Source organism: Ascidiella aspersa, chromosome 3 (assembly GCF_963924565.1).
Source record: "Ascidiella aspersa chromosome 3, kaAscAspe10.2, whole genome shotgun sequence".
NCBI classification, from domain to species: Eukaryota; Metazoa; Chordata; class Ascidiacea; order Phlebobranchia; family Ascidiidae; genus Ascidiella; species Ascidiella aspersa.
This window is the reverse complement of record NC_139449.1, coordinates 37,104,252-37,129,208: the sequence shown is the minus strand read 5'-3', so window position 1 is coordinate 37,129,208 and position 24,957 is coordinate 37,104,252. Positions and strand designations below refer to the sequence as shown.

The 24,957-nt window shown below is 37.1% G+C and overlaps 2 protein-coding genes across 2 annotated transcripts in view; one reads left to right on the top strand and one right to left on the bottom strand.

The window, feature by feature from the left end:
- The window catches only part of LOC146162816 (receptor-interacting serine/threonine-protein kinase 1-like), a 32,747-nt gene extending 23,876 nt beyond the window's left edge, over nt 1-8,871 (bottom strand). The window contains exon 1 of the mRNA XM_083385308.1: nt 8,818-8,871. Coding sequence (XP_083241434.1) covers nt 8,818-8,871 — 54 coding nt within the window. The remainder of the gene's footprint in view (nt 1-8,817) is intronic.
- Nucleotides 8,872-11,912: 3,041 nt separating this feature from the next.
- LOC146162815 (3'-5' exoribonuclease HELZ2-like) overlaps nt 11,913-24,957 on the top strand; it is a 31,507-nt gene continuing 18,462 nt past the window's right edge. The window contains 14 exon segments of the mRNA XM_083385307.1: nt 11,913-11,963; nt 13,837-13,883; nt 14,632-14,789; nt 15,271-15,478; nt 16,150-16,315; nt 16,497-16,593; nt 17,343-17,489; nt 18,755-19,117; nt 19,580-19,758; nt 20,344-20,499; nt 21,495-21,622; nt 22,369-22,605; nt 22,930-23,059; nt 24,488-24,735. Coding sequence (XP_083241433.1) covers nt 11,913-11,963; nt 13,837-13,883; nt 14,632-14,789; nt 15,271-15,478; nt 16,150-16,315; nt 16,497-16,593; nt 17,343-17,489; nt 18,755-19,117; nt 19,580-19,758; nt 20,344-20,499; nt 21,495-21,622; nt 22,369-22,605; nt 22,930-23,059; nt 24,488-24,735 — 2,315 coding nt within the window.

The following is a 24,957-nucleotide window of genomic DNA, read 5'->3' as shown; positions in this document are numbered from 1 at the left end:
ACGGCCATAACTTTTAAAACTTGGTACTGCACTTGGGCACGGCGACCTGGGTTGTTTTACGTGGACCTACTCGAGTCCCGAGTCCGCCTTCGCATGGTGAGAAATGCCGTTATGTGTCAATCTAGTATCAAGCGCTTCTATATAAAACCACTACAGTTACAATGTTTAGACGTGCTTTGAATTCAGAGTAATGCGAAAGGTATACACAGCAGCAGGACCGCTCGCACAACTGTTGGGCTTCCGAAGCAAGGAAATTGACTCCTAAATATATAATTTTTTGTGTACTAATAGTTACCCCGCCCCTAAGAACTAAATTTATAAGATTAACAAATAAAGAAATTCGGAAAAACTATATTGTAAAAAAATTACGAAAGAATACTTGCAGTTGCGCCTCGGTACACGACAATTGCACTTGTACAGCTAAGCCCGTACGGCAGAAATTTTGCCCTAGTCTGAAATGACATAAGCGTTGTTGGATTGCTGTCCTGGACTCCCCTTTTATTGCGTACGGGTGAAATTCCCTAGTAAAACAAAATCTCACCAATGCATTTTCTGAAAAAACGCAAAAAACTTATTTGTTTGTGTCCCGTAACATGTAATTAGTGGAAAAACATGCTCGCATAATTATCTTTTAAACTATGGATATCGAGCAGTTGCTCATCGGAGCGCACAATGAGGAAGCGTGCAAAACATTTATGGATTTTACCCTTTTAAGTGCGAGGATCTAAATATGCAGTGTTGTTCCTAAGCAAAAAATTACACTCGCCAGTTTGGCGAGCGGCTATCAATCAGCACTCGCCAGGACGAAATAACACTCGCCAAATTTTTGGCACGCTGTCTGCAAATTTCCGTCCTATAGCGCGGTCATTTCTTGGGTTATCGTTAACCTGCATTTTTCCAAACGTAAACACCAGATTGTAAACTTTAGATTTTGCGCGGGAGAGACAATTTTGCAGCTTTAAATTGCGCGGCTGTAATAAAGTTATCTGTAAAATTTGCACGGCTGAAAATGCAGTACTATACTGAAAACCGTTAGCGCGACGAAAGTTTTGCGCGTTTGAGCGATTTTTCGCGGCTGACTGAATTTTACGTTGACTTTACATGAAATGCGCGGCTGTGACCGCGGCCGACCGGGTACTTTCCAACCTATCGTAAACATTTGTTTTTATAAAAGTTTGGTCGTTTATTTTTATGCATGGATGAACAAATGAATGGATGAACAAACAAATGAATTACCTATAAAGCAGTTTACGCTTAAAACAATGTTTTTCAGCCGAAGTATTCTTTAGTGAAAAAATAACACTGTCAATTCCTTGCGCTCTCTTTTTTCGTATTCTGTTTTTTCTGTGCTTCAAGGACGTTTCATCCAGGTTGCTTCGCGCCACAAACAAAACGCCACATTTCGCCTAACACTATAGTTACTGTTTGAACAGATAAAATAATGACAAAATAATTGTAAATTTACAACTAAACCATTTATTCGCTGAGTTAACAACCATGCATCAGAGGTTCTGTGCGGCGCGATGCCCTATAGTGGGTCGTTTCTATTTTCCAAGGGCGTCCGCAAAGGTTTCGATTCGTATCTATCTTACGGTATAAAATATTTACATACAGTTATCTTACGTAGACTAATTACTAATGCTCAGCTGTAGTTACACAAATAGGCGATATTTCAAATATCGTAGTGTTCAGTGGTCCGTTTTAGTCCCTCAAAATATTTAAAAAAACGTTTCTTTTAAATATTATTATAAGACATTTGCTTTGAACTTATTGTTACCCAAAACTGCACGTCCAATAAACTTTTCCAAAGGCGTCAACGACGTTGAAGTTAAACAATAAACCTCATAACTGTTTACCACTGCAGCAATGACGTCTTTGATTGTTTGCCGGTAAACGATTTTTTTAAACGGGACAAAGAGTTTTTATTACGAGCTTTGAACGTGACTTCGATTAACCTTATTATTTGTGTAGTGTTGAATGTATTTGCACCTTAGTGTTTAAGAAAATAATTTTAGTAGTGGCGCTTGACACAAGTTGTCCTGCACCAACTAATTACATTTTTAGCCGAAGCCACTCGCCAGTCGGGCGAGTGGGTGTCAATCTGCACTCGCCAAGAGCAATTTGTACTCGCATTGGCGAGCGGGCGAGTGCTTTTAAGTCCAACCCTGCTATGCGAAAAATCTACCTGCTATGTTACGTTCGACTAGCGTGGTTTGTCAAGTGATGTCTGCCCTTGCAAAACCTTTGACGACCCCCAGTTTAAGAACGTAAGGCAAAGTTCGTGTTAGACTTCTTTGTGTTTTTGTTAAATATTCCGATCAAACGGAACCCCCCAAGACCTTTAAAAGGCAAAAAATTGAGTTTAAAACATTAAATTTACTACAAAGTATGTACATGTAGCTTCGGCTAGGACTGAACCCGTTGGACAGAGTCAACTTCACGAGATAGAAACGGAGCCCGAGACGGCAAGAAACCACCTGCTGAGTCTTAACCCTGCGAATGCGTAAAGTTTAGCTCACACAGGACGTTAACGGAAAACGTCAGCACCTAAGAATTTGCCGTTAACGCTGGCGACGCGTTGTGTGTGAACTTGGCGGGTGACGCTAGCTTGACGCCGGACGCAAAACTCGCCCAGTGTGAACAATACATAAAGCTCATAAAGGTCGCTTCCGTAATTTTGTCAAACTTTTATTTATTTTAACGTTTTTACCCAATCTTGGCGTATATTAAGCAGCACTTTTGTTTTTAACTTTTGGCCTGTAACCATATTTAAGGGTAAATCACCTTCTAGCTCGTATTTGCAGTTAACGCTAGTGAATATGTTGACTGGGTGACGCTAGAGTTTGACAACAGACGCTGAGGCCAGGCGCAAATCACGCCTGGTGTGAATCAACCTTAGGGGTAAACAACAAGCCGAGAAGCGTTGCGTTGGGCGAATTCTCGTTCCAAGCTGCTTCTATGCGATGGAATGGCGAGACAAGCTCCACTCAGTTGTATCAAGTGATATCAGGTGACGCACGTATTTTAAGGCTGGGCGAGTTGTGCTTTGTTCGCCAAACTTCGAAGGTAATTAGCCACAACTTTCCTGACTGGTGTCATTTCGTCAAATCATGTCTGCCTCGTTTCAGGTCAAAGGTCACAAGCAAACACCAATTGCATATTACAATTTAAAAAATATTTAACAAAAATACTTTGAAATTTCTAATTGAACGACACTTTTTTCAAGCTCACTACAGTTTTTGTTCAATAAATATTTATATTTCATTCGTTTAACAAAAAAACAAGTTAAAAAATGTTTTACCCAAAATTGTAAATCCGTCCCGTGATCATCAGACCTTGAAGTTATCCGGCATTTATGAAAAAGGTTTGGTGGCCCCTGTAATAATGAAAGAATAAAAAAACAATATTTTTATTTTTAGACCCGATCCTTATAATAAAAACAAGCGCCGAATGGTAATAATTGAAATAAAATAAACCTGTCAAAATATTTATACCGTTTGTGTTCCGTGTGCATTCAAAAATCAAAAATGTTTTGTTTTATTTTGTGTGTCTCTTGCGAGTTTTTACAATATAAGTTTAACGCAGTCTGTGATAGTTAAGGGCATTGTCTATGAAATAAATAATTTACCTTTATTTTGGGCAAGTTTTACATAGTACACCTGTCAACCATGGTAGAGGCAATAATAAAATAAGTGAAAGTCAGGTCATAAAGTCGTGTTTAACATCAACTAAAGCGTAGAAAACCCTTTCGGTATCGCAAAGCTGAAATACTTTCACTTTGAAGGTTTCAAACTGTATTTTTTGGCCTTTTTGAACTACGTAGGTAAATATAAACATTTCCCGGTCCATGTTAGGCTAACACGTATGCTTAAAGGCAAATGTTAAATATGGACTGTTTGTTTTAGTTGTGTTTTTGCCTTTAAAAAATTATGTTTGAAACCTAACATTGAAATTCCCGCCAACAACACAGACTTTGTACCCCTGCAATAATATACAACGATGATTTCGCCTACTCATCTACTGGCACATTATTGTTTTTATTGTGCAACAATAAACCTGCTGGGCAAAAGTATGTGTGTGTGTGCGGTAAATATGAAATGCGTGTGTAACTTATTTCTGTCCATGTGTAAGGTGTAGCTACTTGCGTTCAACAAAGTAAGAAATGCGGCTCTTGGTCTCTGGTTAGCTACCCCTGATATGTGCCCTACACTCGTGAGGAATCAAATCACAGCGAAGGTAATTAGCGACGAATGTTGGGTTGCTTATTTTTCAATGAATGCAGCGTTACTTGCAGAATTATGCGTATTAATAAATGTTATTGGGGGTAAAGTCCTTCCGGTACCATTACGCACACAAAGACCAATATTTAATACAATAGATCCAGTTGTGGAGCGCAAATAAAGCTGATAAAATGCGGAAAATTTTGAGAAAGAACTGTAAAATACAGTGTTGGGCTTAAGCACTCGCCCGCTCGCCAATGCGAGTACAAATCGCTCCTGGCGAGTGCTGATTGACACCAACTCGCTCGACTAGCGAGTGGCTTCGGCGAGAAATTTAATTAGTTGGTGTAGGACGACTTGTGTTAAGCACCACTACTATACGAAATATTACTTAGCGCCAGTTATTTCCTTATACACCAAGGCGCAAATACATTCAACACTACACAAATAATAAGGTTAACCGAAGTCACGTTCGAAGCTCGTAATAAAGATTTTTTGTCCCGTTGTATGATCGTAATAAAGACGGCCAACAATCAAAGACTTCATTGCTGCAGTGGTAAATAGTTAAGGTTTAATGCTTAACCTTTACGTTGTTATTTTTTAAATCTTTTACCTGGTCGTTGGCGCCTTTGGAAAAGTTTACTGAACCTGCGATGTACCCAGCGATAAGAATTTTACTTTTCTGTATTTATTGATTGTTTATATAAGAAATTATAAGCAATTGCTGTAGTTTTTGGCAACAATAAGTTCGAATGCAAATGTCTTATTTTATTTGTAAGTAGTGTTTTTTAAGATGTTTTAAGGGACCGAAACAGCCCACTGAACACTACGGTATTTTAAAATATCGCCTACTTAACTACACCCGAGAATTAGCAATTCGTCTACGTAAGTGTGTTGTTGCGATCTCTTAAGTTCATAGCGGCCAACCAAGCCAAAACTTAAAAAATAACTGTCTGTGAATATTTTATATCGCAATTATGTTTAGATACGAATCGAAACCATTGCCGACGCCCTTGGAAAATGGAACGACCCACTTTAGGGCGTCGCGCAACACAGAACCTCTGGTGCATGTGGTTGTTAACTTTGCGAATGAATAATTTAGTTGTAAATTTACAATTATTTAGTCATTATTTGCGGTTCAGCCAGTAACTTAGTGTTGGGCGAAATATGGCGTTTTGTTTGTGGCGCGAAGCAACCTGCGGTGAAACGTCCTTTATGCACAGAAAAACCACAATACAAAAAGATAGCGCAAGCATTTAAAAAAAAAAATGGAAAACAGGCATGTCGTGGCTACTAAATTGTCAGTATTATTTATTTTCATTATAGATTGTAGAAAAATATTTCGGCTAAAACTTTCTTTTAACCGTAAACTGCCTTATGGGTCATTAATTTGTTCATCCATGCATGGAAATAAACGACCAGACTTTTATAAAAACTAATGTTTATTAATAGCCGCTTATTTGTGTGTTTTTTTAAATAATTAGATAAATCTTGTTTTACACGTTCGTTTATAACTAAACATGTGTAAGAGTTGTGCCATGGTAAATATTATTTACTCACTAGCTCCTATTAGCGAACAGTCAAAGTTATTTTAACGTTTTGTACAAATCAGGAAAAACATACAACTGCGTTTTGCTTAGGTATTTCTAAAACACCATCTATAACCAAATATAAAAACACTAAACTTACACATGAGCAAACACAAGCCAGGCAAAAACGATAATTCCAACTATACAACCTGGCAAAAACAGTAATTCTGAAAAAATATGCAACCTACAAAAAACAGTAACTCTGACAAAAAACGTGAACCAGAAAAAAACAGTAATTCGAAAAAAATGTGAAACCTACAAAAACAGTAATTCTGACAAAACATAAACCAGACAAAAACAGTAATTTTGGCAAAATGTAAAATTTACAACAGTAATTCTGACAAACCAAAATCTAAAAAACCGTAATTCTAACAAAATGTAAACCTGACTAAAATCAGTTATTCCGACATAATGTTAATCTGATAAAAACAGTAATTCTAAAAAACGTAAAACTCACAAAACAGTAATTCTGACAAAACGTAAACCTGACAAAAACAGTAATTCTGACAAAATGTATACCTGAGAAAATCAGTAATTCTGACAAAACGTAAACCTGACAAAAACAGTAATTCTAAAAAACGTGAACCTGACAAAAACAGTAATTCTTGCAATAAGTTTTTAGCAAATAGTAAATCTGAAAAAACAAACCCAACTAACAAAAGCAGCAATCTAAAAAACCATAATAAAATGGCGGCAAGTTATTTTCTCGGACTAAGGTAGGTAACAATAGCAATTGTTATTCAACAAAAGCATGAACAAATAATACATTATTTGATTTCTATAGTCTCTGACATTTTTTAGCAGCAATTGTTAAAGTTAAAAACTTAGACAATCTTCAGCAATACTTCAAAGTATCAACATTTAAAAATAGTTATTATTTGGTAGATTACTTTGACACTTGTGTGATTGCATTTTTCTGTTGCTGCTTTATATAGAAGCCATTTTCCAATAGAATGTGTTAGAAAACTAAGTAGTTCTATTCTATATTACATTTCTAAACGGACACAACAGCATTTAATAAAATAAAGTGTGTCTTAACCAAACTAGCAATACAATCATATTTGATCAGTACTCCTGGTAGTAACAATATTAAAAAACTTGACATGGCTGGTCAACTTTTTTGCTGTGCAAGCGAAAAACAAAATAAAAACACAGTATCTTTACCAAGCGCTGATACTTTTGCAACGTGCAAGTTATGAATAAAGTACGCATATGCTTTGCGTGTAGCTTAAGAGTGTTTAGAGAAAATGTCGATATTTGTAGTGCAAATCCACTTCTTTAAGTAACTATAGGCTTTCATTGCACATCAAACATATTGCTTTCTTGACGACTTGAAGAATAAACAAGTACAGAACTGTGGAAACCGAAAATCAGTTTGTTTGGATGTTATAAGCAGGGACGTGCATTCAGGGGAGGCAGGTGAGGCAGTGCTCACCTGTCAACATCTGGCAAAACAAAATATATATCAAGCAAGAGTTATATCAGTTATACCTCTACGGCAAATTTTACGTTTCTATACATAAAGCGTACTTTATTTTTGCTTCTATTTCTGTTGCGTTATTCATATTAAGCGTTCACGCGGTGAAAATCATTGAAATACATTAATACGCGAAGTGAGGCAGCGCCAAGCCGTGCCGCTCTTCAGATCACAAAAGAGCCATACACTGCATTACGCGTGCCCTTTTCTTTCGCAAATTCTCTCGGAAAATACGAGTAGCGATTTAGCTATGATTTGAGGCATGTCTCAATTGTGACGTCCACGCTATGAAGCTTATCTTTGTCCAGCTTAAATGCCGGAATATTGCGTGTACATTGACTTCTTGTAGTGTAAAGCTCTAAAGTTGAAGTCATATATAAAGGCAGACGTGTTGCAAATTTAAAAGTTTTGCATCAGACGACTGGACAAAAAAATAACACGCAACTTTTAAAGAGATTGGTAAAAAGGAGTTGTTGTGTGGCTGTCATAGGGGTAGTCAGGGGTGCCACGGGCCTCAAAAAAACTATAAATTTTGTACTCCCAATAGTAATTTGTTTTGGAGCTTTTATGAGCAGTAGCCTACCACAATATTCGATCACAGGCATGCCACGCCTTCAATTATCTTGCACTTTTACGTCATAAATATTTTTATATTTCCGGCGATAGAAGGTAATATAGGATTTAAAAAATTTAAATATTATCCAACAACCAAAGTTTTTGAGCAGCGCTTAAACAACTTAAATAACAAGCTGTACAATTTATACTCAAACGTTTCACACAATAGAGTTAGCTCCACCAGGCAACATATCAATAGATAGAAATCGCTCTTCTGGTGTAAACACAAAATAGTTAAAAAATTCTAAAATAATTAAAATTTAAAACTTGACCTTGATTTTCTTTAAGTTTAAACGTCAGCCGCTTTATAAAAAAATCTAAAATATTTATACGCCTATCAGTTTGGTATCGGATCGGCACCGATATCAAGTATCGGACGATTACCGATACTACCCTTGATATCGGGCATCGGCTTCAAACTGATATTGACATAAAGTATCGATCCTAACCGATACCAAGTGCATTATTAATATCACGAAACGAGTTCAGTTATCTCAAACCTGCTTTTTGTTTAATAAATTCACCTTTCAAGAAAGATATTGCTCATGTCTGGAAATAAATTTTTTGTATCGTATTGTCACTGTAGGAGCGCAACACAACCTTTCAGCAGCACGTAGTTTGATCGAGTGACCTTACATCAACACAACGAGACACAGCGAGGCACAAGAGACGCATGTCGCGTGTCGCGAATACAATAATGAAACGACACGCTACAAGACAAATTAGTGCATTGTCCAAGACCTAAAAGTCGGACTTTTCGATCCTTTGGATACACTAATTGTCGTCGGCCTTTTTGCTCGAACCCTATCTAGAATTAGACGAAATACACCCATTAACAAAGATTACCAAAAGTTAAGTGCTTTTGGTTTTGAAATCTCAAATTGTACCACGTGCTTCACAATAACGTTGTTGTTACCCAGGCTTGCTGCTTGAACGACTCGCTACTCCCAAGGCACGTATCTCTCAGCATGGTTCTACACAAAGTATCACAACTGTCCGCTCTAAACCCACAAGCGGTCGACTTTGTACCAAGAAACCGCGCAAGAGTCCCAACAACACCACTGGGGCAACGCAAGCGGTAACAATTCCGCTGCTTCGGGTGCCGATGCTACACCAGAAGACATGGTAAAAATATGTTATATTAAAATGAAATCAGTTTACCTTATCTGTAAAAATGAAAATATACAAAAAACTAGCTCAATTATAAGAATCTGTAAAGTTTTTTTTATAACCCAGTTAGTATCGACAAACTTAATATTTTAACAAGTTTTGCTGAATATTATATAATGTTTATAAGTTAACATATGTCATGTGTGCTTGTTGTTACAAGATAGCAAACATACTTGTATATAATATTATGCTTACATTTCAGTATTCTGTTGGGTCTCAGATTGATTATGAAGAATCGGAGGGTTCTGACTCAGAGGTATAATAATAATTATTTAATAAAGTTTTAGCAGTAGTGTTATTTTGGTGTTGTAACTTAAGATAAGGCATCTTTTTTTCACTTAAATAACAATTTAATGACAGCAATGCAGCAGCACCAAGAACAACAAAAACAGCACAACAGAAGACCAACTACAGCAATGATAACAGCAGCACAAACAGCAACAATAACAGCTAAACAGTGAGAAAAGCAACAAAAATAATAACAGCAATAACAACGATACCAATAACAGCAGTAAGAGCAGTAACAATAACAGAGATACGAGCAACAAGATTAATAAATCCAACAACAATGGCAATAATAACAAATAAACAACAATCTAGCTATGATAACAGCAGCAACGGTGTAAAAACAACAAAAATAACAATGAAAAAAATAGCAATAGCAATAATAAGAACAATAAAACTTCAATAGCAATAACATGAAAAACAAAAGCTCTAATTGGTAATATTAACAAAAAAACAACAATAAAACAAAACCAATAACAAAAGCAGCAAAATCAGTACGAACAGCAACAATAACAGTGAGAAAAGCAATAATAACAATCACATAGGTAACGGTAGCAATATTATTAAACAAAAACAATAACTATATAAATAACAACCAAAGTAAAAGTAAAAGCAGCACAACCAACAAAACCATAATTTTATCAACAACAACAGCAAAAGTAACAATGGCATTATTATCAAACAAAAACAACAAAAATAAACAACAACAAAAGTAAAAGCAGTGCCACCATTGTCCACCAACAATGGAAACAATATTAAAAACAGCAGCAATAACAAGAGGAAGGCAACAATAGCATTATTATCAACCCAAACAACAAAAATAAACAACAACAAAAGCAAAATCAGCACCACCAGCAATAGAAACAATATTAAAAATAACAGACACAAACCTTTCCCGTCAATTGTTCCAGGAGGATCGCTTTCTTCTGGTGGATGAAAAGATCCTGGATGACATCCTTGAGAAGCAGCTGGGATTCCGACCCGAGAAGATGACGATCTCGGTGGATGCGGGAGGATTGGAATACCTGGAGGAGATCAAGAACGATCCAAACGAGCCGGAGACAGGACGCAGGTTGCTATGACAACATCATCTGTTGTGCAAGAAACTTTAACAAAACAAATACCAGAAAAAAACAATCCATAGAGAAGAAACAATGTCTTAGTGAAAAAAAATACTTTTAATTCACTTTTTATGTTTAATTTGTACGGATTTTTTGTCCTGCGGTCGTGAGATCGAACCTCACCGAAGTTTGCAAAATCCTTATATCGTTATACGTAAACTCAATTATTAACTCTAAATGCTTGATTGAAGAAAAATATAGAATCTAAGTGTTTTGTTTGAAAGCAAAGCAATTTTATTATTCTAGATTGGTTGTTTCTCAAGTTTTTCCTGTGGCGAACAACCTGTTGTTATGTTGCACAAACTGGGCACCACTTGGTTTAAAAAACTATTTTGCTCAAACTGGCTTAATTCCAAAAAGTTTATTTAACAATTACCTGCTTACAGTGTCAGGTGCAAAAAATATGATTTCAGAATATATTGCAGAGCGACTATAGACTCGCCTTAATTATCCTGAACTCCGCATAAGACCTGAGACAGCTTACGTACTACAGGTTGAGAACCACTGATTTAATTAACTTTTTTGATTCAAATCAGTTCGAACTTGCTTATTAATGTCATGAGCTTAACAGTAAGACATTGACAACGTATGTTCCTTCAAAGGCGACGCAGTCCGCTAATCTAGTAAAACTAGAAAAAAAACTATATTTTATTACTTTTACAATTTTGAATATTTACTTCCTTATAACTTACGGCGAATCAATTGTCGAGTCTTCTAATTGTAAACGCGGCCCTTTGTGTTTCTTTATGAGTCACAATGACACAAATAAAGAGTTTGATTTAATGGTTGGTTTACGTTAGCTGCTCAGTAGGTCATCAACCACTGTCATCACTGTAGATTAACTGTGAAATTTTAGTAGACATAGACCTCCAGTGTTCGACAGTAAGCGATACTTCTAAACTGCATTCCGGAAACTGTAGCCTGGCTGGTTTTGGACAAACATTCGCCAACATGAGCTTTGTCCAAAACGGACTTATAAGGTCAAAAACGAACCCAAAAAGTTACTAATGCTATCCAGTTAACTGGTTAAGGTAAACCTGGATATCAGTTGGCCAAAACACATAGGTTAATCTATTAACCGCTATCCGGATAGTACAACCCTAGTACTTTTCCAACACTTCCAATTGTTGGTATCTTATCCATATCGTAAGATCTAAAATGGACCACGAAGGGTAAAAAAGACCCAAAACAAGTTTATTCAAATTTCGGAATGCTGCTGGTAAAAAAATTAATTTCCAACAGACGCGGTGACGTAATGCGTGACGTCATCTACCAGAAGTTCACGGTTCGCCAGTTACGCTCCTTCCTGCAGAACAAGCCGAGGCACTACAAGCATTGCGTCATCCACAAGAAAACCTGGTACGCTGCCAAGGCAGTTGTGACGCAACAAAAGGACGACGACTGCGGAGTGATCGCGATCAAATCGCGGAAGAATATGGGGATCAGCTTCGACCGCGATGAGGTTGTTTTGCACGTTAAAAGAGGGGTAAGGGCGTTTTTTTGTTTTTTTTAGTCGTACTATAAGAATGTATGATAATGTCGAATCAGTGCCGATCCGATACCAAGTGGTAGTATCGGAACTTGTCCGATACTTTGGTGGTATCGGGACTCGTCCGATACTTTGGTGGTATCGGAACTTGTCCGATACTTTGGTGATATCGGAACTCGTCCGATACTTTGGTGATATCGGAACTCGTCCGATACTTTGGTGGTATCGGTACTCGTCCGATACTTTGGTGATATCGGAACTCGTCCGATACTTTGGTGATATCGGGACTCGTACGATACTTTGGTGGTATCGAAACTCGTCCGATACTTTGGTGATATCGGAACTTGTCCGATACTTTGGTGATATCGGAACTCGTCCGATACTTTGGTGGTATCGGAACTCGTCCGATACTTTGGTGGTATCGGTACTCGTCCGATACCATGTGATAGTATCAGGACTTGTCCGATACTTTGGTGGTAGCGGAACTCGTCCGATACCATGTGATAGTATCGGTACTTGTCCGATACTTTGGTGGTAGCGGAACTCGTACGATACTTTGGTGGTATCGGAACTCGTACGATACTTTGGTGGTATCGAAACTCGTCCGATACTTTGGTGGTATCGGTACTCGTCCGATACTTTGGTGGTATCGAAACTCGTCCGATACTTTGGTGGTATCGGAACTCGTCCGATACTTTGGTGGTATCGGAACTCGTCCGATACTTTGGTGGTAGCGGAACTCGTACGATACTTTGGTTATATCGGAACTTTTCCGATACTTTGGTGATATCGGAACTCGTACGATACTCGGGTGGTATCGGAACTCGTCCGATACTTCGTGGTATCGGCTGTCGATACGATACTAGAGTGGTATCGGTGCTGATCCGATAAGAAGTGATATAGTATCGATAGCAACGGCATATTTATAGGTCATAATATATTGCACCTCAATGTGTGCTGTAATTTAAATATGACTCCTACTTGTTCGTGTATGTGTGTTCTATTGTAGCTCCCTTATATCTACTTCAATGTAACTAATTTTTCGACATTTTTTGAACTAAATTTAATTTTTAAAACTTAACACTAAGTCAATCAATGCATGGAATCAAGCGTTTTGTCAAACATGTTGGGGCTGGATAATTGTCGAAGGCCTGACCATCGCGGGCCGGTTTAAAATTTTGTGTTGAATAATAACTTGATTATCTTTGAACGAAATAAAATACGAACAACTTTGCAAGGAAACTGTAGCGGACCTTAATAAATTGACGTTCTGTTTGTATCAAATTTCATCAAAATTTAGTTTTAAATTGCATCCTACAACATTGGAACTGTACTTATGTTCATCAATTATTGGATTGTTAGAAAGGATGTCAACTTATAATTTATAAGATTGATAGTGTGCATTCAAGTTTCTTACTATGAAAGATCACAAATGCTGGCAATTTTTTGTATTTGACAGCTTTTGAACTAACCAGTACAGGAATATTGGTAAAAACGATTTATTTCTCACTTGAAAATATGTGCATTTGATATTATTTCATGAAGCAACCACAAAAACATAGTATTTTTTTTTTGTAAGTAAAATATGACAATCTTTTTACGCTTTGTCAACTGTAATATTAACCGGTTATTTTCCAAAATTACAACAGCAAAAATTCCACCGCACACGTGAAAATCTTTCGAGGCACATTCTTATGCCGCGGTACACCGATAGATAACCACGGGTTTAGCAGAAACTCCTAATCGGGCGGATTAATTGACCGGATGGGTCGAATCTGGGCCGCAGGCCGTAGTTTGGGTGATCCCTGTTCGATCTCAATGTGAAGTGTTAATTACTAGGTTTGATTAATGTTTTTACTTTTTTCAACAGAAACCTGGTGAAGGAGCTACTGGAAAAGTGATCGGAGTTCTGTCAAGGTAAATTAGTTATTCCGCAGTCCCAGGTTAACAGTTATTCCGGTATTAATGAAGCTTAATTTATTTTTCCTAACGCAATAAACTTGACCAAGGGTGAAAATACCCACAGAATTAAAGTTGATACTTCGATAATCCTGTAACTTGATAAAATATCTATAGTATACTCGGCCGTATTAGAACTGTTACCGGAAACCAATTGTTCAACTAAAAGTCAATTTTATGAATCCAAAACCTAATTCAGCTTAACGTAATAAGAATATCAAAGCCCATACAGAAGTAGGTATCATTTTGGACGTTTCGAATAACTCTTTATTCATTTTCATTTTCAACATAATTCAGCTTATAAATATAATTTTGTTTGACTTTTAGTTGGTACATGGCTTTAAACTTAAATTAGTTTTATGATTACAAAAACATAATTCAAGTCAACAAGAAGATTTAAAACTTTATCCGCCAAGCCACGTAGAAGGCTTTAAGCTTGATTTAAATTAGGTGTATGAAAATTAATTCTGGTTAAGTATATGACCTTAATCTTTATTCCAGTCATTTCAACGTTAAGGATATGAATTGAAACATAGTTTTTCAACCAAATTTAAGACTGAAATCTTACTTCAAGCTGATTACATGACATAAAACCTAATCAAAGTAAAACTTGTGTTTCACAAGCAAATTAAATCAAATAGATGACTTAAAACCCAAAATAAGTGCATTAAAATGACTTAAAATTAAGTTAAGTTTGTTACTTAAGGTACAAGGAGCCTCGTAACCGCGAGTTCGTTTGCATTCCTGACCCGTACAGTCCCTCCTTCATGTGCCCAGTCGACAACAAAACAACAAAGTTCGCAATCGTTAAGTCCAAGAACGCCAAGAAGAACGAAGTCACGATCTACTCTTTTCACGCCGACGGTAAGATATGCAATCTGCTACTAATACTTATTTCAAACTAGCCCGGAAACCTTCAGGGTGGCTAACCGAAATCGGTTGATCAATTAAGGATGCTCACACAGTCACACATATATTTGTGTAAAAAATATGATCTAGCCTTTCTGGAGCTGCTTTATGACGGATAACAGTCAAGACAATTATGTAAAGGCTTGATGTCTGATTTCTCTATCTTCAGCCATTATATTTGACTATTCTCGTTCTTTTTTGTTTTGCATTAGGCGTTTTTTTGACTTAATAAACATTTAAACACCTAGTTTTTCAGGAAAACAAAACATGAAATGTTCTAAGACCAACGCTTCTAACTCGCTTCGAACCGAAAGCGTCAAAGTTAAAACATTTTAATTTTCCGCAAAGAGAAGAGTTTTTACGCCTTACGTGCCAACGTTTTCCGAATTTTGGGCATTTTAGGATTTAGTAAACATCGAAACACCTCCTTTTACAGGGAAAGAAAACATGAAATGCAAGCCTGAAAGAGTGGAGCGTATTGATCTTCACTCGTATCACCGCGGTGGCGGCAAGCTCTTCATTGTGCGTTACCTCAAGTGGAGTGAAACATCGCTCTACCCACTCGGTTATGTATCGAAGGTGATCAAAGCAAGTGAGGCGGAAAAGTACTTCACAATCACGTACGACGTCCCTCCTAAACACAGGTGACTACTTTCATCAATTAAATAAAATAACATTATTCATGGCTTGGCTAAAATATGGTTTGATCTACGAAAAAGAAAAATTAAGGGTCGGTTTGAAGATTTGACTGTGGTTTTGAAAATCCGACGCGCGCCTCATTTTTTGGTCGTTTTTTTCCATTTTTTTAGTTATTTAGGCTAAAATAATCCTTTACGTTTTGCTTTTAAATAAATTACACTTTTAAGGTGTGCTCACCCATTCCTACTCTTATTATATTGTCAAAACAAGAATTGTTTTAACTTTTAAATGGAATCACACTTTTTTATATCATGTGTACTTCAGATCCTCCTTTTTGGCTCATAAAGAATTTTGTCTGTTCCCCATGGGGCCACTGCAAAAATAATTGAACACCCTTGTTCTAAAGCAGGATTTCTAAACCAGGGGTGCTAGACCGTTCCAAGGGGGTGCGTGGATGCTGAATCAGATACAAAAATGTATTACTGTATTTGATTTCTTTGCTGTAAAACTAACTTACATTAAGCACCGTGTAATTACAATGGTTTTGCTATTCAAACAATTCTAAAAACAGTGCGAGAATTGGTTGGTGATTTGAAAGGGGTGCGGCAAAAAAACACTGTTCCAAAAGGTTGGATTATTGCTTAGAAATTAGTTTGTTCATTCTTTTAATCCACAGGAAAGATGTAGAGGAAGAATGTGAAGGGTTCGAGGACACAAACTCGGACCTCAGGATTGACCTTACCGACCTCTTCGTCTTTACAATTGATCCTCCGGGATTCAAGGACCTTGACGACGCCCTCAGCATCACGAAGTGCTCTCAAGGTCATCACGACTGCTTCGAGGTTAGTGTTGCACTGATGTGATGTTGTTCTTTTCAAATTATATTTTCCAAGGAATTAAGTATTTAATAGACGCTTTAACCTTTTCTAATATCCTTTAGAAGGTCTTAGTCATAATAAACTCAGTTCTTTAAGAAAGCTGTGAAGACGTGGTGTTTTCTGAATTAACTTTGATAATTTCAAGGTTGGAATTCACATTGCTGACGTGGCTTCGATGGTTCCAGAAGATTCCAAGGTGGACCGAGCGGCACAGGACAGAGCCACAACCTTCTACGACCCAGGTTACTACTCAATTGTAAAGTAAATCTTGATTACTCGATATGCAACCAAAATCACCATTAGCAAATAGAAAAATAACATAACTTATATTGTCACATTGTTGTTCCACACATAAGTTGTAACTCCATCGGTATTTTTCTCCTTATTCGTGTTTTTTATAATATTTATCATATAACAAATATTTAACATTCAAACGAACTGATTTTCAGTTTACTTAGTTTCGTACTTAGTCTTTTAACGTTGATGTGGCTACTATTGTATCAACTGTCAATTTTAAAGCCATCTATTCTCAGTCAACTAATGTTTAAAGGTCACCGTGAAACAAAAACAGTTACAGAAAATATACTTTGGAGCATAATGTTTGGAGGTTGTAGTAAAACGTAAAAAGAATATCACCAACTGAGCTATGCAGGCTCAGAAGGGAACGAGTCGAGAAACAACCAATGCTTGCTCAATCTGTTACAATGCTTGCTCAATCTGTTAGTACAAGCAACTTCAATTAAAGGGGATTCACAGTACCATATCATTATCCAATGAAACATGAACACATAGATTTCATGTGTAAACACACATATGTGTGAATGTTTCATTAGTGAGAAGGTACTGATAATAATTGTATATATACATGCTGAGGCAGAAAATATACTGTTGCTGCCAGGCATAGTGTACTAAAAAGAATCTTTTTCGATATCTTTTTATTTTCTCCAACGTTTCGGCTTCCTATGCAACTGTGTCTCAATGATTTTTTTAGACATCCTGAAAGATCGTCGCAAGAACTCCCCAATGCTTCCAAAGGCTCTGAGTTCGCGCAAATGCAGTTTGTTGGCCGATGGAAAGACAAGACCTGCCATCTCAACTTTCTTCCACACTTCCATGCCTCCTGACATAACTAATCCTGGTAAAATACAGTAAAATTAGCGATATTTCACTAAAAGTTTTACTAATTTTGATAGGTTTTCAAGTAAAATTAGCAACAAGGTATTTTACTTTTTTTTTTTTTTTTGTTTAAAGTTTGTTTTTAACTAAAATAAAGTAAGAAATGTTTACACATATCAGTAAATTCTCACAACAAATCTCAATAGTCTTTTCTGAGAAAATAACTTACCTGCGTTGTTATTAACGGAAAATGTTACCTTAGTTCTTTTTATTTAGTATTTTAATGATTTATTTAAATGTACCCTTTGTATAATTTTAATGGGGTTAATCAGTACGACTTATGAAGAGGTAGATCACATGCTGATTTGTTTAGCAACTCTTTAAGTCGGTTGATCTTCTGTAAGTTTTTATTAATTACTTTTATAAGGCATCTGGTGGCATTATATTAAGACAAATTGTGTTGAATTCTCGACAAGGTTTCGCTTCAGCAGGGATAAGTAGAAATGAAAGCATATAAAGTGCACGACTTAGAAACACAAGCGCGAGTGAATAGCGATATGAACAATGAAGTCTAATATATTCAATAAAAATCTAAAAGCCATAATATTTGATGAAAGCGACACTTCGCAATTTACAGACGTTTCAGCAATAACTCATGCCATCATCAGTGTAAAAATCAAGTGAAAAAAGCGTTAAAATATAAATACAACCTCGGCACCTTTAGGCCTATATCTTTTTAATACCTAGCGCTACACATTGACCCATACATTGCCTTTTTTCTCTGCTATTTTTGTCCTTTTTTCCTTTCTTTTTACGCTTTTATCTTCACTTGATTTACACTGATGATGGCATGAGTTATTGCTGAATCGTCTGTAAATTGCGAAATGTCGCTTTTACCAAATATTATGGCTTTTATATTTTTATTGAAGTTAGTAAAATACCCGTGTATTGTGTTCCAAGAAGTCTAATATATTCACAGGCACATGCTCACAAAGACCTGTGTGACTGACGGAAAGTACTTTTATGTAAGATGTTTAATTACTTTTATGCAGTGGTTCTCAACCGGGGTGCCGCGGCACCCTAGTGTGCCATTTCTAATGCTCAAGGGTGCCGAGAGATATTTGGAAAGGGTGCCGAGAGATATTTCTTGAATTGTGACATTCAAGTAAATACCTACAGAAAACTCTCGTAGGGGTTCCGCAATCTATTTATTATTTCTGGGGGGTGCCAGAAGCCATCAAAGGTTGAGAACCACTGATTTAATGTAAGGTGTTTAATTCGTTTAAGATTCGTGCATTCCGCCACCCAAGCTTACTCTGATCAAGTCTCGTCGCCAAATGAACTACAAGGAAGCGGAGGATTGCTTGAGGAAAGCAAGAAATCATCGCCATCACAACGATCACGAAGATCATGGAGATCACGGAGAACACGGAGATCATGGAGATCACAAAGATCATGGAAATCACAACGATCGCGGAGACCACAACGATCACGGAGATCACAACGATCACAACGATCACAACAATCACAACGATCACAACGATCACAAAGATCATGGAGATCATCAAGGCCATGGAGATGACAGCGATCTTGAAGATGATGATGATGAACTTGATGAAATTACCCTGAAAACTCTTCCACAGCAAATGTGTAAGACTAAATAGAACAACCTAAAAAATACTTTTAACAATCAGTTTTTATTCCAATTAGTTATGTATATTTCAATTCGATATTTCTGGTAATTAATACTTCAGGACTGAAAACCTTTAATTTAACACATAAATTTGATATTTAAACTTGAAATACGTAATAAGAATATCAAAGCCCATAAAGAAGTAGGTATCATTTTGGACGTTTCGAATAACTCTTTATTCATTTTCAACATAGCAACATTGCTGAAAAACTATGTACTCCTCTTTTAATTTTTCTTCAACAAAAAGAATATGTTTCGTTCTCGTAAGGCAAAAAGTGAATTCTAGCTATCTCTTTTACCAGTGGAAAAAATAATATATCCACAGGTTTATACTTTCTATTGTAAGCGACATACTGCCACAATCTGTACTCATTGCTATAGTAGAATGCTTCACGTTTTACAACCTACTCTCCGTACAGACCAAATATGGCGGTTCCTTTTGGTGTTGCGTCAGCGTCGCATTGGTGTCTCTATATACTCGTCGCAAACTGAGAGCAACAAGTTCCAGCATTTCTACGAGGAGGGATTGGCTCACATGATGATCGAAGAAGCGATGATCACTCTTAACGCATCGACCACCATTTTCCTTAAGAACTCGGTTTGAAATATATTGTATTATATTTATAAACGTTAACATCGTTTTGTTTAAAAGTATAGATTGTAAAAATAAATTTGGTATAGCGCTCATTGATGGTCGATAGAGAACCAACCTGATAGCTTGTTTTCAAAACTACTTTTAGGTTAAACCTCCGCTTTATACATCTGCATTTTGCTTCAAGCGATACATGTGCGGAATAAACTTACCTGTTTTTATAAACAGTCTTAACATTATAAGCTATTGGCGGTAGGAACACGTGTTAGCAAAAAACTTTTTGCTGACATTTGACTAAAAAAACTGCGTTCTACCCCAAAACATCAAGTTTCTCAAAAAAACGTTAACTTATTTTACATCTGTTTGATTCAAACTTAAAGTTAAGCGACTCCTTTTTTCTCCTTTTCTTGAAGAACAACTTTTTCTTGAACTCACATTTTATTACGTAATAACGCTTTTATTAAAACATAAAGTTTCCTAATTGAACATTTTTCTTTCCTATAACTGTTAGATTTGCTAACAATGCTAAATATCGGCACTAAAATATGCATAATTTATTTAATCGTATCACTCACTATTTTTCCTCTTCAGAAGAGCAACTTCCTCTTGAGATGCCAGCAGCAACCTCCAGAGGATGTTTGGAGGAACTGGATGCAGCGCTACTCCCGCCAGATCAGTCTCTCTCTACGCATGCAATCCTGCCTCCAACATCTCGGAGCTGAAGTCCAGGATAAAACAACAATCAAGGTAGAACAAGTGATAAATAGGGCGATTATTTTTTGACTGTTTTTTTGACTTTTTTTTTGAAAAGTTAACTTGTTTTCCCGCCCTCACGATTGGATTTTATGCACTTGACAATACTGATAACTACCTAGGAATAAAATAATGTTGGGCCTAAAATGTCCAATTTAATACCAGGTCCTAAATGAATCAGTACTATTAAGCGACACTTCATGATACTATGCTTCTGTTGGTGTTGCTAATTAATGAATAGCCGTACAGCAGTCGAGAATTATGCTTTTGAAATTCGGGTTACTGATCCGTAAAAGGATTTTACTATTTTTAGCCATCCTGCAGTGCTAAAAAGTTAAGATCTACTGATTTACAAGGCTCTCTGGCTTATCCTGTTTAGTACGTTGATGTTTTTTTTTAGAGATTCTTGACTAATTAGCGGCGGTTTCTTTGTGATACAAATGATAAAAGTGCCAGGTGCTTAGCCAACGCTTATCGCACTTTACCTTTGCTGAGAATCGAACCCGGTTCTGAGGTTTAATGACATTAATTGCGTTTTGCAATCTGTGTTATATTTAGCCTACACTTTTGTTTGGAATTGAATTTGCTGAGGTTTGCGAATGTTCTTTTTGATGCCCTGAAAGCGTTGTTTTTATCCAGTATTAAGGCTATTTATGTAAATTCGGTTACACAAGGGTGTATTTATGTCCAAAATCAATCTAAAATAAGAATCGCCTTATAATGACACCAAGTTGTAAACAAATAGTATTTATTCAACTGCTTGAAGGTGACGACAACAGCACCTTTGGGGGCAATGTCCTGTTAAGCTTTTTTTATGTTTAGCTTACTGCCACTTAGATTAAGTCCTAGTTGTGATTTTGCTTTTATTAATACACGCATGCTGTTTTATACTATCGAAGCCCCAGATTACCAACCTTCCGATTTGACTAATATCGTTGACATTTCCTTATGACTTAACATCTTGTTTGATCTTGTTCTTTTTCCTTCAGAACTTGCCGATCCTCCCAGAGGTCCTCGGGGCGATCCAGGATGCTTTGAACCGAGAAGATGCGGAGTCACTTCTTCTCCTCCTCTCCTGCGACGATCTGCATCCGACTCTGATCCCTGCATCCAGCGGGTGAGTCGGTTCATATTGATGGAGACCAATTCAGGATTTTATTCCCCCTTACAGGATAAAGCAAATCCATTTTCATGAGCTTAAAATCTCAAGATACACTAATCGTATCTAAAACCAATTTTAGGCGTCTGATTTACCTTTAATTTATGGTACATAAAAATCCGACAATGAATGATCATGAAGTAGAACAGTGGTCACAATTTCCAGCGGTCATGGGTTCGAATCTCCACTTAGGGTCGAACGTCAATTTTAAATATTTTTTTATTTTAGCGAGCTTTCATTGAAGAGAAATATTTAATTAAAACTAATCCTTTATCTATTCTAACCAATTGATAGGCGCCTAATTTTTGCGCAAATTTTAATTACAAGCTGTTCGTATTTTCAGTTACATGAGAATTCAGCAGCGATCTAGTTTGAAGACTTGCCCTATAAACTTCAAACACAGTTCAAGTTTCACTAAATATTTTGAGGCGTTTGATTAATTTCCACGCAAGCTTAAAATCGCAACATTTCTACGTTTTCAGTTGCATGAGAATCCAGCAGCGAGCGAATATAAAGCCTTGCCCTACAAATTAACAATGAGTAACTACAAAGTACAACAGCGGTCGAAATTTCCCGAGGTCATAAGTTCGAATCTCCACTCGGGTCAAACGTCAATTTTTTTAATTTCAGCGAGTTTTTATTGAAGAGAAATTTATAAATATAACTATAACTAACTAAAACCTTCTGCATTTTTATTACATGAGAATACAGCAGCGAGCGACTCTCAAACCTTGCTCCCACAACTCGAACCGTCCTCTTGATTTCTCCCACTTCTCTTTGCGCATTCCACCCTACTCCTGGTGCTCCTCTCCCATCCGGAGGTACACTGACGTCATCGCACAAAGAGCCATCGTTGCTCGATGCAGAAGCGCGCGCGAGCAGGCCGATGTCGATGGTGACGTCATAGTGCTGGGCACAAGGGCGCAGAAAAATCTTACTGAGTGAGTGTTTGTGTTGTTTGTTTGGCGCTATTTATTATTTTCAGGGTTTTAAAGAACTTACTTATTTTATTCATATCCACTTCATACGCTAACTTTTAACACCAAAGTATTTACGAGTAATATAACAAAGAAAATGTACTTGACAACAAACAGTAAATTGTTATTGTTTTGGATTGTAAAAAATAACACACGTTTGTCATTTTTTCAACTTTCGTTAAAATAGATTATTAAGAGTAAGAAAAAGGATATGTGTAAGTGGTTTTATATTTTACACTGGATAGTTTACGTTGTAATAATTTGTAAAACTTTATTTCGACATTTTAGGTTATGCAAAGTGATATCACTTCGCCATAATGACGTGAAAGAATATGAGAGGGACTTGATGCAGTTCACCGTCGCCAAAGATTTCCAGCAGCAAGAAAACCGACTCTACATTCAAGCCGTTGTCACTGAGGTTTGCATTTTGTCAATATGAAGCTTAAGCTTACACTATAAGCGCTGCTTTCGCTTTCCAAGCGGTTTAATGTATCAACATCCAGCCCTTTTGGTGACAATACTGAGCTGTCCGATAGTAGCCGATCGGTACCGATACCCGATACCAGTTTTTTGGGTATCGGCACCTGTACGATATTAATTAGCACCGGTTCTTTATTACAATGCCTTTTTGAAAGTAAGCATGTCCTGTTTGGCCTTTACTTTTCTTTAATTGCGCAATAATGACTTTATTACGTTAACACGTGTGCGATAAAGAACTAAAAGGCATTTGCTTATTGTTAAGAAAAAAATGTTTTGTGCCTGTGGAACTGCTAGGCCGGCTACACTGAATCACCTTGTCCACTTTGTTTCGCCATACTTTCTTTCTTTTCATATGTTTTTGTTCTCCTGATTAGCACGACAAAACGGTAACCACTTGATAATGAATGTCAAAGCCAAAAAGGTTGAGTAGATCGACATCATCTTGATTAGGACGTTTCGATACGAACTTCTATCATATTCAGTTAATGTAACTGAGAAGTAATTCAAGACATTACTTATAAAAGGTGGGGCGCAATCGTTGATATCTGAGTTTCTATAGTCGGGAAATTATTTAGCACCTTCAGGTGTTGAACAGGTACAGCAGTGTTGATAGTGTGTCAACGTTAGATTCCGCTTTGTGTCAATAATAAGTATCTTAATTTTTAAATAACAGACAGAGAAATCGGGTTCCAATGCACTGGATACAAACGTCTCAAGAAGAACGTTTCTGTGATGAACTACTCAAGTCTTCAGAATAAAGTTGCAAAGTTGGGAAACGTTTTGGAACGCGTCGATAATTTGAGGAACGACAAAATCTTGGAGACCAACCATCTGAAGTGGTTCATACGGTGGGTTGCGCATTTTGTTTTGGAATAATTCCTCAAAATATATATATTGTTTTAAGACCATTATTTCGGCAATGTGTTAAAACAACTGCATACTGAATTTGTTTTTTCATTTTTACATACCACTATAATCTTAACATACCACTACAACGGATAACATCTTTAAAGTCCAACCAATAATTACTATGCGGTAGGTTTTGTGTTGTATATCACAACAATCCATCCTATAATATTTTGAGGTTGGGTGCAGTTTTAATCCTAACAATCGTATTTCAAAAAAAGATAGCTTTGATTTATCTGTGAACAGGATTCTTTCTTTAAAAGAGCCATAGGTTTCCCACTGTTGACCCAATATAATAATACTATAGTTACAAAACTTGCTATAAAAACATTGATGGTTCATCTTGACCACATAAATATAAATTGACCAAATTTACCAATCGGGATGTTCAACACGTAATTTATTCTTCTTCTTCTTTCGTGTGTCAAACACGGAGCTCTGTTGACGAGAGCCATTTCAGAGTGTCATTGTCGAGGTCTCTGAGGCCTCGTTCCCCATGGGGTGGACGGTGGGTGGTACATTCCTCCACGATGTGGTCCGCAGTTTGGTGTTGGGCGCCACATATGCAAGCTGGATTGTCGGTCAAGCCCCACTTCAGCATCGACGCTCCGAAACAGCCGACTCCAGTGCGGAGGCGGTTAAGATTAACCCACTGTCGCCGTGGAAGGTCCAGGCCTGTTACTTCATAAGGGCTGTCTATGTAGCGATGTAATCTTGTTTGTGGTGCTGCTGACCACCTCTCCGTCCACCGGTTCTTTACCCAGGTGTCCTTGGACATGCCATCTCTGACGACCTGTAGCATCGTCTTTGCCTGGGCAGCAAAGGAGTGCCTCGATTTTAGGCGTTGATGGCAGGTCTTATTAGTGAGAACTCTGTGCAGTAGATGTTGTTCGTTGCAGAGCGCTTTTCTACAGAGGGCTAGGGTCGCTG